At 28.1% G+C, this 14,636-nt stretch overlaps 1 protein-coding gene across 5 annotated transcripts in view; it reads left to right on the forward strand.

Annotated features, from left to right (window-relative positions):
* The window catches only part of LOC147816119 (uncharacterized), a 49,300-nt gene extending 35,518 nt beyond the window's left edge, over positions 1–13,782 (forward strand). For 2 of the 5 annotated variants that reach the window (XM_087158219.1, XM_087158222.1), the window contains exons 11-15: positions 5,502–5,614; positions 6,359–6,720; positions 7,572–7,730; positions 9,108–9,263; positions 12,063–13,782. In XM_087158219.1, the coding sequence (XP_087014345.1) occupies positions 5,502–5,546 (45 nt within the window). In that variant the 3' untranslated portion in view covers positions 5,547–5,614; positions 6,359–6,720; positions 7,572–7,730; positions 9,108–9,263; positions 12,063–13,782. The remainder of the gene's footprint in view (positions 1–5,501; positions 5,615–6,358; positions 6,721–7,571; positions 7,731–9,107; positions 9,264–12,062) is intronic. The other 3 variants (XM_087158221.1, XM_087158220.1, XM_087158223.1) reach the window with 3 other exon arrangements.
* The last annotated feature ends 854 nt before the right edge of the window (positions 13,783–14,636 follow it).

Consider the following 14,636-nt stretch of genomic DNA (forward strand, 5'->3'; position numbering starts at 1 on the left):
ATCACCACAACACTATTGAGGGCAGTAAAAGAATCTCACAAATCATATCAAGAATATGTTAGAAAAATGATCATGATTAATTTGTTTTTCTCTAACTTCTAATATAAATTGCTGATTTGAAATCTAATATTATCACACAATAGTTTTTCTTAATAAAGTAAGATAAAGGGTAATAATAAAGTTTTGATTAAGAAGGTAAAAATTAAATAAAAATCCAAGTTGGTGATAATTTATTTTTTCTCTTGATTTATTCTCACTTTTGCCTGTTCCTGAATTATGCACTTAATTTCTGATAGGTAATATGTAAAGTTGAAATTTCATTTTTACACTTTAGAGATTTCATTCTTGACTTAATAAATTTCAGAGCTTTATTTTATGGCTTGCAATTATATATGATATGTGTGGATGAATTATAATAATCTTCTGTTATGTAATAAACTACCGTGTGATCTGTTTTTAACCTAGCAAAATTGTATATTACCCCTAAAATTTACCTAAAAGTTTTTGAAAAAAGTTCCTAAAATTACCCTAAAATTTTAAAAAACTTTGCTGCTACCCCTGTTAGTTTTTTCATGAAAAACGAATTGATTTTAATCAAATAAATTTATAATGTATAATTTATAATCAAATTAATATTTTTAGTCAAATTAATTTTTTACTTTAAAATATAAGAAGTATAAATACAATGAAAGAAACTTCACTTAAAGGAAAGAAAGAAGAGGCAAGTAGCACATTTGTTACCCCCTAAAACGTGAAACATCCTAAACATCTGAAAAACTTTTTTCATATTGCCTGGATTTTGTTGAAATATTATAATAAAATTAGTTGAATAAATTGTTGCAGTTTTAAAAAATTGTTCTTAAATTTTGTGGTTTTAATATAACTTTTCTTACGAAGATTCTATTATTTTTGTAATTTCTCATCTCATAAACTAATTTAAACTGAAGTTATAATTTTTAATATTAAGTTAAATAAAGACTGTACTTAATGTATTAAAATTATTTTAGAGTTTAAAAAAATGATATAAGATTTTTAATAGACCTTTTATTGATTTGAAGCAGGTTTTTATCATTTTCTTATATGAAGCACATTTTATGACATATAAAGTTTTTAAATTATGGCCCAACGTCTTTTATAATACCTGGATTCTAGCGGGCCAGATTTATAAAAAATAAAAAAAGACTCAGCAAAAATTCTTGAAACCCCTTAAAACTACTATTTTACTATTGGGTTGGCTGGAAAATAATTTCGGTGTTTTAGAGTGAAATAAACTCTTTCTATGTAAAAAATAAAACCTTTCATACTTTTTGATTTTCACCATCTTGTTATATTTAATCTTTTCATGGTCATATAACTTCAGGTCCTTATCAGCAAAACTTTATTTTTTTTTAAACTAGAAATGTCATTACTAAATAGAATGGTAATTTTATCAAAATTTTATGTGATTTAAGGTAATTTGTATTACTAAATTTTTAAAAAGTTTGTAAAAATGGTGATAAAGATATGATAAGTGATATAAATATTAAATGATAGTGCAAAATCAGGACTATATGGAGGATGCGACATTACCTACCAACCAAGCTGCTATAATTTTGTACGTATTGCTGAAAATGTGTGAGGCCTTGCATTATTGTATTGAACAGGATTGCTTTGCGATTTTAAATCTCCCATACATCTGCCACCTTATATCATCAGAATATCATTTATTTTGAAAAGTTGAGTTTTTTTTTATGATAAGGACCCTAAGCTCTGTTGGCTTTGGGATCATGAAATTACTACTAAGATGGTAAAACGTCAAACAGAATCAGGGTTGGCTTTTTGCCGGGAGAAACTGGTTATAACCGGTAAAAACTGGCAGAAACTAAAAATACGTCTATATTAGTTCTAGTAATTGCTTAATGACATTTTGTTTAAGTAAACTGAAAAATGTAACTCATAAAGAGTGCAGTATATCAAATATTTTTATAAAACAAATCGGACCCATTTCCTGAAACTTATTTTTCCTGTCAAGTTTCGACAACTACCCCAGCTGCTACATGGTGGTCCAGTTTTAAAAAATATGCAATAGATGAAAGTTTCACAAATCTTGCTTGTTCTTTGATGGCAATGCCTGCTAGTTCTGCTGAACTTGAGAGAATCTTCTCAAATTTCTCGTTCGTGCATAGGCAAATTGAGAAATTGTTTAGGTTTAGAAACTGCATCAAAACTTGTCTTTTGTTACAGATTACTGCAGAGTGAGAACAATGTTATATTTGATTTTGAATGGTGATAATTTTGAAAATAAATTGTACTTTGTTTATCATTTAATTGTTTTTTCTATGCATTATCCATTGTATGTCAATCTCAGTACTTACTTTTACGTCATTTTCTGAATTTCTGCCAGTTTCTACCGCAAATGTGGCAGAAAAGGGTTTCTGCCATGCCGGTTTTAACCACTTCGGCAGAAACTTGCCAACCTTGAACAGAATCGAAGATATTTGACTAATTAACAACTACTACTATTTGACTAATTTTTGTATAGAAAAAAATCATTAAACCTGTAATTTATTATACTTTTTAATTTATTGTACTTAATATTATGATTTTTAATTTATTATATTTATTATTTATTCTAAAAATATATATTGATATTTTCAATTGATTTGAGGAGTGCATGTTTTTTCCATTCTTTTAAGTGTATTAATTGCAAACAAAATTTTTCGAAATTTTAAATTTTTGTCATTTTTTGTCCTGAAACAAGTAACATAACATTTATTGTATAAATTTTATGTTGGTCAATTTTAAAGTTACTATAGTTCTTAAGAAAACAAATTTAAAAAGGGTCTATTTTAAAATTTTATACCACTTTTACTAGTGTTTTCTTATTGTCATTAGTAATTACTAAATTTAGCTATTTTCAGTGGAGAAAAATATTCCATAAAAAATTTTTCTTAATTTTTAAAAGAATGTTTTAATAAGACTTCAGAGCAAAAGTTGGGAACCATTGTTGAAATATGTGATGCTTTTCTCTCCACTCACACTGTTTTACTCTATACTTTTTTTACATCGTTAGAAACATTTTAGCATCTGTATGAAGACATATATTAAAATTTATTTTATTGTATAAACTTAATGTAGAGTAACTGAAATATCTGTGAAATTTTGAAAAAGATTTAAACAAATTCATAAACAATTCAACTGAACAATTTGGCTTTCTTAAAGTGGTGACAGTTTTATGACCATGATTTGTTTACTTAAATTTTAATATCTGTCACATTTTTTTCCAAAAAAGTTAAAAAAATATTCTGCAGAGTTTCTGAAATAGATCTGTGCAATACTGATTTTTTCTTATGAACTTAAAAAAGTACATTTGGAATAGTTTTCAGTATTTCTAAATATAAAGAATAAACCTTTATAAATATTATTTTCTTGTTTAAATATAGTATATAAAGTTTTACTGTTTTGATAGTTTTACTGTTTGCTACATTTTGAAGAATTGTTTATAGTGATGTTTTTTTTTTTTTCTTTTGTAATCTTTTATTACAAATATCTCATTTTTAAAAATTAATGTTTTTTTTAATCTGGTTTTAATATTTCTTCGGTAATATTTATGGTTATAATTCATTTTTAAAGTTTTTCTCTTCTTCTACAAATCTTAATTCTTCAAAGAGCAGTATGAATAATAATAATTTTAGAGAGTTGTCTACATTAGATTTTTTTTTTCTTTTTTTTACTTTTTCAAGAAAGTTTTGAATTTTGTAGAAAATATGAAACTTCTGTTTTTTTTATTTGGTATCTTAGAAGATGTTTTTTCTCAATATTATGGAAAATGTTTCTGGACTTATTCTCTCTTAAGTTAGTTTAAGCTGTCTTCTACCAGATTTGAAAAAAAAATGTGTGAATGTTTTTGTTCGGTTTTTGAAACTATTTGTACCAAAACAGCTTCTACATTGCTAAAAATTGCTTGCTTTAAATTTTATCTTACCCACTAGTGCACTCAATGCACTTTGAAAATTGTTAATAGAAGTCAAGGTGAAAAGTTTTGCAAATAGTATAGAGTCAATAAAAGTTCTGTACATTTAAAAGTGAAACAAATTGAATGTTTGCTGAAAAAGCTTATTGGCCTGTTGTAGAATTTTCAGAAATTTTTTTCTGAAAATTTCAGAATTTTCAGAAAATATTCTTTTAGAATTTTTTTTTCTTCATGTTTGCAGACTTTTTGTCGTATAAAATGTTTCTATTTCGTTTAGTTTTTTATCAATCAAGAAGTTGACCAGAAGCACAATAAATAGTATTTGTTTCTATAACAGATTGATATTTTTTCTCTTGAAATCTTATAATCGAAAACATTTTAAAGATTCAGAAAAAAAATTGCAGAATGATTATAATGCAGCATTTTCACTATCTGAAAACAAAACATGCCCATACTTTTTCCTTCACAATTCAATTTGGTGACCAGTTAATTAGTGACTGCTAAAAATTAAATTCAACTTTCGGCAATTAATGTAGCGTTTGAAAATTAAATTGTGCAATGCATAACAGTTTTATATTTGATTAACTTTATTCATCTATATAATCAGCACTTCGCTTATGGAACCTTATAAAAAGCTTGAACTTGCTTTGCTCTTTTATTTAATGTTTCTGATAAGAATTTGAATCAGTTTAATTATTAATGCGATGTTAGGGATTCAATTTTAATTAAATTGACTCAATGAATACACATAAAAGTAATAGAAAGTGCATTTAAAAAGTTTGGTGATAATGCTGCAGACAAAATCACTTAGTCACGAAACACTTTGCACAAACTGAGACAGTGAAGGCTCTTTTTGCAATGAATTGGTGTTACTGTCCTTAAATGAGTCCTCAAAAGACTTTTTTACATTAAATCTAGAGATGATGTAACTTGTCTTCATGGAGTCCTCAAGGACCTTTTCTATATTAAATGTTATTTGTCTTCAATGAGTGCGGGATAAAGTGAGAAAGTATTATTCAATTGCTGAAATCTCTGTGAGTGATCTACTACCACTGTTCCTTATTGTTACTTAATTCCAGAATCTTTCAATGTTTATAAGTGATCAACAGCACATGTCACATACCTGGAATCGTCACATCTCTTTATGGTCCCCCCTAATATGACTTGTCATCAGTATGGTTTCCTTTCCTTCTCTGAAATGTTTAAAGGTTAAACCAATTGAATATGGATTCTAGGTCTACATGTAATGCATTTCTTAGACATACACTTAGAATAGTAGATATGTTTCACTGCTCAAACAAAACTTCTTCTTACTCTCCTTTCTATCAGCCATCTCATGTGTATGCATAGAATTGCATTTTTTACTTTTGTTACTTTTGAAATATTCGTAAATGCCGTTCACAAAATTTTTAGATTTATCTTGTTATTTAGTGAAATAACTTTTTTCTGTATAATTTTTAATGGTCAAAATATTCTTTAGGTATGATAAGGATAGCTATTAAAATTGTTTGCATCACAAAGGATAATAAATGTTAAATAAATTTTACAGGCTTTTGCATGGTTGAACACTCGGATATCTTCTGGTCGTTGTTAGCTGTTGATATGGACACACTTTTAGCTGAACAGCCTCCAAATACATTGGATTGTTTTCCAGTGAAGATGGTAATGAATTATATTTTTAGCCATGTTTTTATATGTTAAAATTCAATAGCAGGGTTGCCACTCCTCAGGGAGAACAGAGAAAACCTGGAAAATACAGGGAATTTAAAAATCACCTAAAATAACAGGGAAAATGCAGGGAATTTTGATTTTTTTTCTTTACAAACTGAGAAAATACAGGGAATTTTGTTTTTACTTTTGTCTTTTAAAAAATGGTGACCACTCAAAGCCTAATCTATGGGATATTTAACCATGATATTTCAGCTATAATAAACTATTTCATTTACTATAGCATTATTTAAGTATGTTCAGCTGTTTTTTCAGCAATTGAAACTAATAAATATAGTTAGCCCAATATAGCTCACACAAGAGTGCAGTAATAGTTGTTTCTTCTTAACATATTGTGTATAATATGTACAGGGAACTTTTTCTCCAGATTTGAGTGGCAACCCTGAATAGTTAACTTTCTTAAAATTGAAAGAATGCCTCTGTTCAACATCAAAATTTGTTATTGGAGAATATTTAAAATAATAGCAAGATTTAATGCAATATTTACTCTAGTCACAAATAAAAAACTTACTATGAAAATGTTCTTAAAGGTAATATTATTTACAATACATAAAGAAATTATTATAAAATGAACAAAATCTAAAAAATGGCTTGAATAATCCACCCACCCACCAACATCCTAATCTTGCTTATTAGTATATTATGTGCATTTTTCGCTTAAGCACAGCTTTTCTTCAGAAAACTTATGCGGAGGGAGATTCCATCAAGAACTTACATTTGCTCCCCAAGTTGCCCGTTATCTGGATCTAATGGAATCATCTATTGCTCTTCATAAAAGCTGCGAAAAAGAACAATGGGAATTAAAGGGGTATTTATTTTACTACCTAATTTAGTGGGAATTTTAAATAATTAAAATATGTATTATTTAAATATTTTTTAATTACATGAAATATATTATCTCATATACTCCACTTGTTTCTATTCTTGCGTAATCTTTTTAGCTAAATTTGAAAGGTTTCCACTCACTGTACACCCAGTGGCAGAATCGCAGCGACATTGTTGACACCACTGTTTTACCAGAAAGAATTTTCTTTTGAAAAGTAAAAAAATTTAGTTTTCTTCTTTACTTTACTTTTGTGTTGAAATTTGCATGTAATGGTTTGACTCATGCATTTAGATAATCACTTTTTGATGCTCTCAACTTATGCTGATCGTATCGTAAATCGAAGTTATGTTTCGGCAGTTATTGATTTTCACATGGTTTTTGAATATCCCGATATATTTCAAAAGATACGGAAAAAATTCGAATCATGCAGTTGAGTATTTACTTTTCAAGGCAATAATTCTACTGAATTTTTGACAGTTATCGCTATTGACTTTTCTGTTGTTTTTAAAAACTGCTTTTTTTATGATATTTATTACGATAACCTAATCCGGGAGCTAAAAACAAATTTGTGGAGAATTCGCGTAATTTCAATGCTGAATTTCTTTTTTTTTTTTTTTTTTTTTTTTTTTGCAATTACTACTACGGATTTCATGGTTTTTAATTTTTTTATTGTAATGATTATTTACAAAATATGAAGGAAATAATTGTGCGCTCTCCCCAACAAAATGCTAGAATATCACCCATAATATTAAAATAAAGAACTATTATAAATTCAATTTAAAAAATTATATAATTTTTTTAAACAAATTTTAATAAATATAATTCTAATTAATAATAATACCACTTTCTATTAAACAGCACTTTCTTTTATTCAAATTATATTTCTTAAAGCATTAAGATAATATATTTTTTAAAACTAATTCTTATTGTGTTTCTGACATTAATAATGAATCTATTAAACAAAAATGTTTTGTTTGACTCTGTGGTGTATCTACCACTATAAATAAACAATTCCAACTCACTAGTATATGAGACATGTTAACTCAATTCTATTCCTTTTCATAGATGAAGGTTGACATAGTCAATAACAACTCATTCTCCACATTGGTGACCCGGACGTGATGTGAATGTGCCTACCTTGACCGAAAGTCCCACTTTGATAAGAGCATGCCTATCTTGGCAGTAACTCCCGCTTCAATCTGAACACGCCTACTTCAATGGATGGTTTGTATTGCATAGTTGACTTGCTATTTGTGATTGCGATATGATCCACCTCCTTGCACTGTTGCTGCTCAGTCTCGATCATGTACAACATATACAATTGACTGCTAAAGGCAATACAGGAGCGACCACAACCGTGATCTTAATACAGCTCTCATAATAAGCACTCCATAGCATGGTGATCTTAATACAACTCTCCCAGCTTTTCACAAAACAGCAATGAATCAACTACTTCTGTTGGTATCCGTTCATTGAATTCTGTCACAGCTATAATTCTTGTGGGGATAATCTTCTTTTTTAAGAGGACTCAGGAAAATAATGTTAGTCTGGAGAGAGTGACTTCTCAAAACTCAGCAATGTATATCAGCTTGGCAAAACAAATCAATCATTTACTTCTAGAATGTATTGAAATTGGTTGTTCTTTTTTTTTCTTCTCAAATTAAAATCTTCTGCAATAGCATTGTACGGAAGAAACCTGAATCTTACATATGTATTCTGAAAGTTAATGTTGTGTGCAATTGATCTCTTTTATCAGGGGTCTGTCCTGAATGAATTTAGTATGCTTTAGCAGTACCTTCACAAAATACTTTTAAAAAAGCAAGCTCTCATGCAAACCCCGTTCTCGTTGCAATCTATGAAAAAGAAGGGCTTTTCTTTCAGCTGTCTTTTATGAAAGGATAGCATGTGTTTGGTCAGATAGTACAATGTGGTATGCCTAACCAGTCTCTTATGCCATATGAAAGCGAGCTTTTTTTTTTTTTTTTGCTGAGCTTTTTTTAAAATTAAACAACAAAGCTCTTCCTGTATAAACTGTACAGGAAGTTGAAATTCAAACATTATTCTAAACATCCGAACATAACCTTAATCACTATTGTAAATTTATTCTACCATACCTTTATTTTTTATGAAACATCTTTTCTCTGGGAAACTTTTTTCTGTTTGACCTAGTCAAATATTTTCTCATAATGAAAATAACTTTTAGTGCTAGTATTGTTAAATGCATGTTTTTATTAAATTCAAGTTTAAATTTAGTTATGGACAATGATTTTTATGGATTTTTAAATTTGGATGCAATTTTAAGCCCAAAATGTTCCAATAGTGAAATTATTTTTGAATATATGTGGAAAAATATATAGAAATTTCTGAGTGAAATGATTTTTATTTGTAGTGACAATTTTTAAAAATATTTTCTTTCTTTACCATATTTTTGTGTTGATTTTTTATTATAATTTTTAATTTTTCACTAATTAAATCTGAATTTTCACAAAATACCTCTAAAAAACACCTAGACATACCCCTGATTAATAAATTCAAATGTTGTGTTGTAGTAATAGTTATTTCATTGATTTGTGGTATTGCATTTTCATCTTTGTCTTGTAGGTATGGATGCATTACTTCTGAAGATCTTTTTTGGAAACTAGATGCATTACAGTCTTTCATCCGGGACTTACATTGGCCTGATGAAGTTTTTGCCAAACATTTGAAACAAAGATTAAAACTCATAGCATGTGATATGTTGGTGTCTTTTATTAACAGGTTAATATATTTTATTGTTTATTTCTCTCACTGTAAAATTAACACCCTCTGTATTTGCTCTTTGTGTATTCGATCAGATCTGTTTTTTGCAGCACAAACTAGTTTTCATCATATTAGTTAATATTCTGTGAATTTTACTATTAAAAATATTTAATTAATCTTCCTCATCTGTAAAGTAATTGTTCATGATTTAAATTATTAGTTATTCTAATTATATACAATTATTCTATTAGTTATATAATTTTGTTGTTAGGAAATCCGAGTATACTGTAATTCTGTAGAGAAACTGGAAAAAAATATATGATTCGTTAATATGATTCAATTCTTAAGTTATTGATAATTTCCTTAGTTTATATCTGAACGTTGCTTATTAATTTTAATTGATTAAGAGAGTTACAGGGTATCTGTGCGCCTGGAAAGTCATGGAGAATCATGAATTTCGGTATTAAACAAAATTTGTCATGATTTTAACTATTTTTTTTAAAAAAAAATATCATGGAAAGTCATGATTTTAGGTTGCCGAAAAATCTAATTTTTAAAATGGAATCCCCCCAATTTCATGGTGTTCTAAATATCTGAATTTCTAACAAAATCCCCACTCACGGTCATATTTAAACATAAAATGTTTTTATCATGTTCTTTAAAAATTATGATGCTTTTTTAAAAAAAGAAGGAAAAAACATAATTTCTGGAATGAATTATCTTTTAAACTTCTGTGATTTCAAAATATTTATTATTATTTAATTTTTTTATTTTATCAGTTAAAAAATCTAGCTGAAGCAAGCCAGTCATTGGTGAATTTTTTTAAATTTCGAAATGAGAACAGAAAAATCAGGAGTGTTTCTTTCCTTTCCGATGAACAAGAAAAGTGTCTTTAGAATATAGTTCTTGAGATAAAAAGAAAAAAAGTATTTTCTTTTGTATTTTTTTCTGCTATTTTATTGCTTCAACTCTTTCTTTACTCCGATTTTTAAATTTAAAATTTATGATTTCAATTACTAATGTTATTATAATGCTTTTTTAAATTTATTGTTGTGCTTTTGTCGGGGGAAAATAGTGACTTTGTTAAGTCATGAAAAATTCTTGGAATTAGTCATGGATTTGAAAATCTAAACTGTGGCAGATACCCTGGAGTTACTAGTTTGTCCAATCTATCTCACATTCCAAAAACAACAGCGTAACACATAAATAACATTATTAATTTTACAAACAGATTTATAGCTATCATAATTTTGAAATGTATGTGTTTTGTCAATATTAGGGCAAGTTTTTTCTGTATTCTGGTACTGAATGAAGCTCCTGTTGTTAGCAAGAATTTTCATGATATTGATATATTCAATGTTGTATGTATAAGTAATTGATGCCTACGTACAATTAATTTCTTTCAATATAAAAATAATGTAAACAATTTTGTATTATACAATTTTTCACATTATTCAACGTTTTTATAATTCATTCAACCTCAATCCATTTCAGCCAACTGTCAGTCCATAGCGTCCAATCAATCAGTGTTTTCACTACAGCGCGAGAACGCGAGAATCTCGCATGTTTTTTTCTTTTCTCGCATTAAAAAATGATTAACGCGAGAAGTTGTCGCACTCTATTAATGAATTTCAAAATGAGCGAATCTCGCGAATTTTGCAAAAAATTTCGTCTTCCGCTGTTTTAAATGAAATCCGTTTCACTTTTCTTCCTTGATCTTTCCTTATTTTCAACATCGGTCCTTGTTATCAAGCTTTCCTATTTACCAGTATTGTTCAGAACCAGTGCGAACAGCAGAACACAATGCCCCCCTCCCCCCGAAACCCTTTCAGAACACATTTCTCTGCAACCACGTGTTAACTGTAGGTAAGGTTTCTTACGTTTAAATTTTTTGTGCTTGAATGTAAGATGGACAAATACCTTGTTAAGGCAACATTTTCCAGTCCGTAACAGACAAATCAAAATGAAACAAATGTCGGTAGGAACGGTCTAAAGAAGCAAATAGGGATATTCAACGGATACGGATCAAATACTAGCATGAAGTATGAACATGAAAATAACTTCACTATTTTATAACAGAAATAATTGAAAAGCCTATGCTGGCAGGTGAAGAGGATAGGAAAGTGTGTGCACAATGCTTCAAATTTTCTTAGTGGTTCCGAATAGTTTAGCATCTGTTGCACCCAAAACCGAATTAAGACAAAATATTCTAATAGATTGACTGATAAGCATTTGAGCAACCTAATGAGAATAGCTGATGAAAAAGTAGATATAGAACATTTTCCATTTGATAATGCAGCAAAAATATTCAATGCTTTAAAAATTAGAAGATGTTAAAAATGAAATATTTCTTTTCCAAGTCTATTCGTGTTTTTTTTCATTTTTAGAAATCTCACCTAACTTTTTGAAATCTCACCCAGTTTTTGAGAAAGGGTGAGAAATTCTCACCCACTTTTTTTCTGTAATGAAAACACTGAATCAATATACATACTCTTGATGAAATACTTGCGAGTCCACTACTACTGAGCTGTATTCGGCGAGATTATTGCGTTGTCATGTGCAGCTAGATATTTTCAGTTTCAAGCTTCATTTTACACACTCTGATATCGGACTAAAAAATCTTTTTATGGTAGCTAATATAATCTAGAAAAGAATTCTTTGTCAGAAACTAGTTGTTTTATCATGATCATGGAAAATCTTTGAAAATTAGTTTGTATTTAGTTAATGTACATAGGGCTTACAAAGTACTTAAAAGGTGCTTATTTTTGTTGAAAGATTTGGCTGGCACTGCAAATATATTTTTCGTAATTCTTACAGGTATAGAAATTCAGAAAAGGTGGAATTGCTTAAGGAATTCCTTCGGGACCAAACAGAGATTCATTCCGTTGTGGCAGACATAGATCCATGGTGGCAGACATAGAAAGAAAAAACTTATGGGATCTGCTTCTTCTGATGACAACAGTTTTAGAGTCGGAAACAATGTCCAACATTCCCAATGGTGAAAGAAATGATGACTCATCAGAAATGAGGGGGAAAAAGTAAGCAGGAGATGGACTCATTTGAAAGGGCGGTATAAGAACTCTTAAAAGCGAAAAAAGAAGACAAAGGCCTGTCTTTAATACTCAAAAGACTTAGGCATAGAGAGAAAATAAAAGCCGAAATTTTAAATGTTATGTATAATAACATATCTTTGGATGTACTCTCTTCTCATCTTCCAGATACATCTCACCTACACCTTCTCACCTGATTTTATTATTCCCTCATATTCTACACTGAACTTTTTTATTTCTGCTAATACCCTTTCCTGTTCTTCAAATGTCCCCACTTTTTAAATGAATCCTCCTTCATCATCATCAATGGCTCAACAGCCCAGGGTGGGCCTTGGTCTTCTCAAGAAATTTTTCCGAGGCCATCAATCCATTTCAAATTTCGCTTGCCTCTTTTTTGTGTGCCAACTGGTCTGGCATTGAAAACTTTTTTTGTGGTATGATCTTCGTGTCAAAGTGATAACTTAATTTATTTTGACAAAGTCAAAATTTATTTCGAAAGGGATAGAAATTAAATTCAAAATATACATTTTCGCAAGTTCCTTATAATAACTGCTTTTTAATTTTTTAAAAAAAACTATCTTTTACACAAAGTTTTTAAATTTTTGATAAGTCCTTAAAATTCCTTTGACTCCTTGGATTTCTTCTTCTGATCTCTGTATGAACCCTGATATGTTAAAATTGATCTTAAAAGGGATTTATGTAATAAAACTTTCGTTTTTCTATGAATTTCATCAAATATTATGTATTTTTGAATTTCATTAAAACATATTTGCTAGAGTAATTCTTCTTTTTATTTCCATTGTAATATTGTTCTTGGAATCCTCCTTTATCTTCCTCAGCTTTTTATATAAACCCAATTAATTTTTTTGTAAACCGCAATTAATTTTTATTTGATAATTATAAAAAATTAATTTATCCTCTGAAAAGCATAAAAGGAAGATGATGACTATGTCCATCATACCTAGCTTTAAAAAAAACTTGCGGCATAGAGAGAAAAGTTAAAGCCAAAATATTAAGTGTAATTTATAATAATGCATTTTGATGTAGGAATTGTCCCCTCCCCCTCTACATCTTCCATATTCACCTCATATATTACTTTTTTTTAAGAATGGGATAATTTGTTAAATTTATTTTATTGTATGAGTGTTTTAGGCATATTTTATGTAATTTCATGTATTCTGTTTTTATCAAAATAATAAATAATTTTTAAAGTAATTATTTTGTGCTAATTAACATTTTCATAATTTGGTATTTTTAACAAATATTTTTTTTTTCTGAATTAAAAGTGTTAAGTTTTTAACATTTTAATACTGAAATTGTCTTTGTTATTTCATAATTTTGTGTTATCTTTTTTATTTCATTGTGTAAATTTATATAAAGTTTTTATGGTTTCCAAAATGGACCATGTGATACAAGAAAATCGAAATATCTCATCTTGTCTGTTTCTTTTCTTTTAAATAATAAAAAGGTAAATATATGAAATGAAATATGTATAAAAATTATTCCGACCACAATTATTATAATTTATTATTTCTTCAAAATATAAATACTAGTTCTGTCCATCAACTAAATAATTTTATTTTCATTTTTAAGCACAACATTTTCTATTTTTAAAACCTCTAAAGATCTATTTTTAAACCTCTATTTTTACATATTTAGTAGTGTTATAAATAATGTATCAATCAACAGTCTCTCAGGAGCAAAATGTTTTAATAAGTTAAAAATATCAACAAAATTTAAAGTACTTTAATTTAACTGCACATTTTGAGGCTACAATTTGAATTGGATTTTTTCATATATATATATATTCATAAACAGCGACTGCAGACTTCCTGTTTTTCTTACTTTTCCTATTATTTCGTCGTCCTTCCTTTTTTCCTGTTATTTCCTACTTTTTCTTTTTTATCCAATTAATTTTTTTTTCTTTGTAAGCATAACGCTTTTATTGTTTGTTTTTACGCTTTTATATTAACATATGTATCTATTGTTAAAAGTATCTTGCAGAAACCCATGAAAAATTCTGCCTCAGGATATATAATAATTGTAGAATGCGATCCATGATAGATCATTAAATAAATTCTAATTTTTTTTTCAGCATAAAGAAAGGTTTCCTTGCCAAAATAATTTTTTTTAGACAAAATTATATGCGAAATTAATGTATTTTTAAATTTTATAATATAATGGTTTATGATATAAGAATATTTTATTTATAAAATGCAAAATTTTTAAAAAAACAATTTTTTGATAAATTTTCTTAGCTTAATTTTATGTAAATATATATATATATTTATTTAAACGACTTAAAACTCCTCATGCACCACAAAGTATAGCATGAGGCTTA

The sequence above is a fragment of the Parasteatoda tepidariorum genome, chromosome 2 (assembly GCF_982258835.1).
Source record: "Parasteatoda tepidariorum strain Cologne lab strain chromosome 2, Ptep-v5.0, whole genome shotgun sequence".
Taxonomy (NCBI): Eukaryota; Metazoa; Arthropoda; class Arachnida; order Araneae; family Theridiidae; genus Parasteatoda; species Parasteatoda tepidariorum.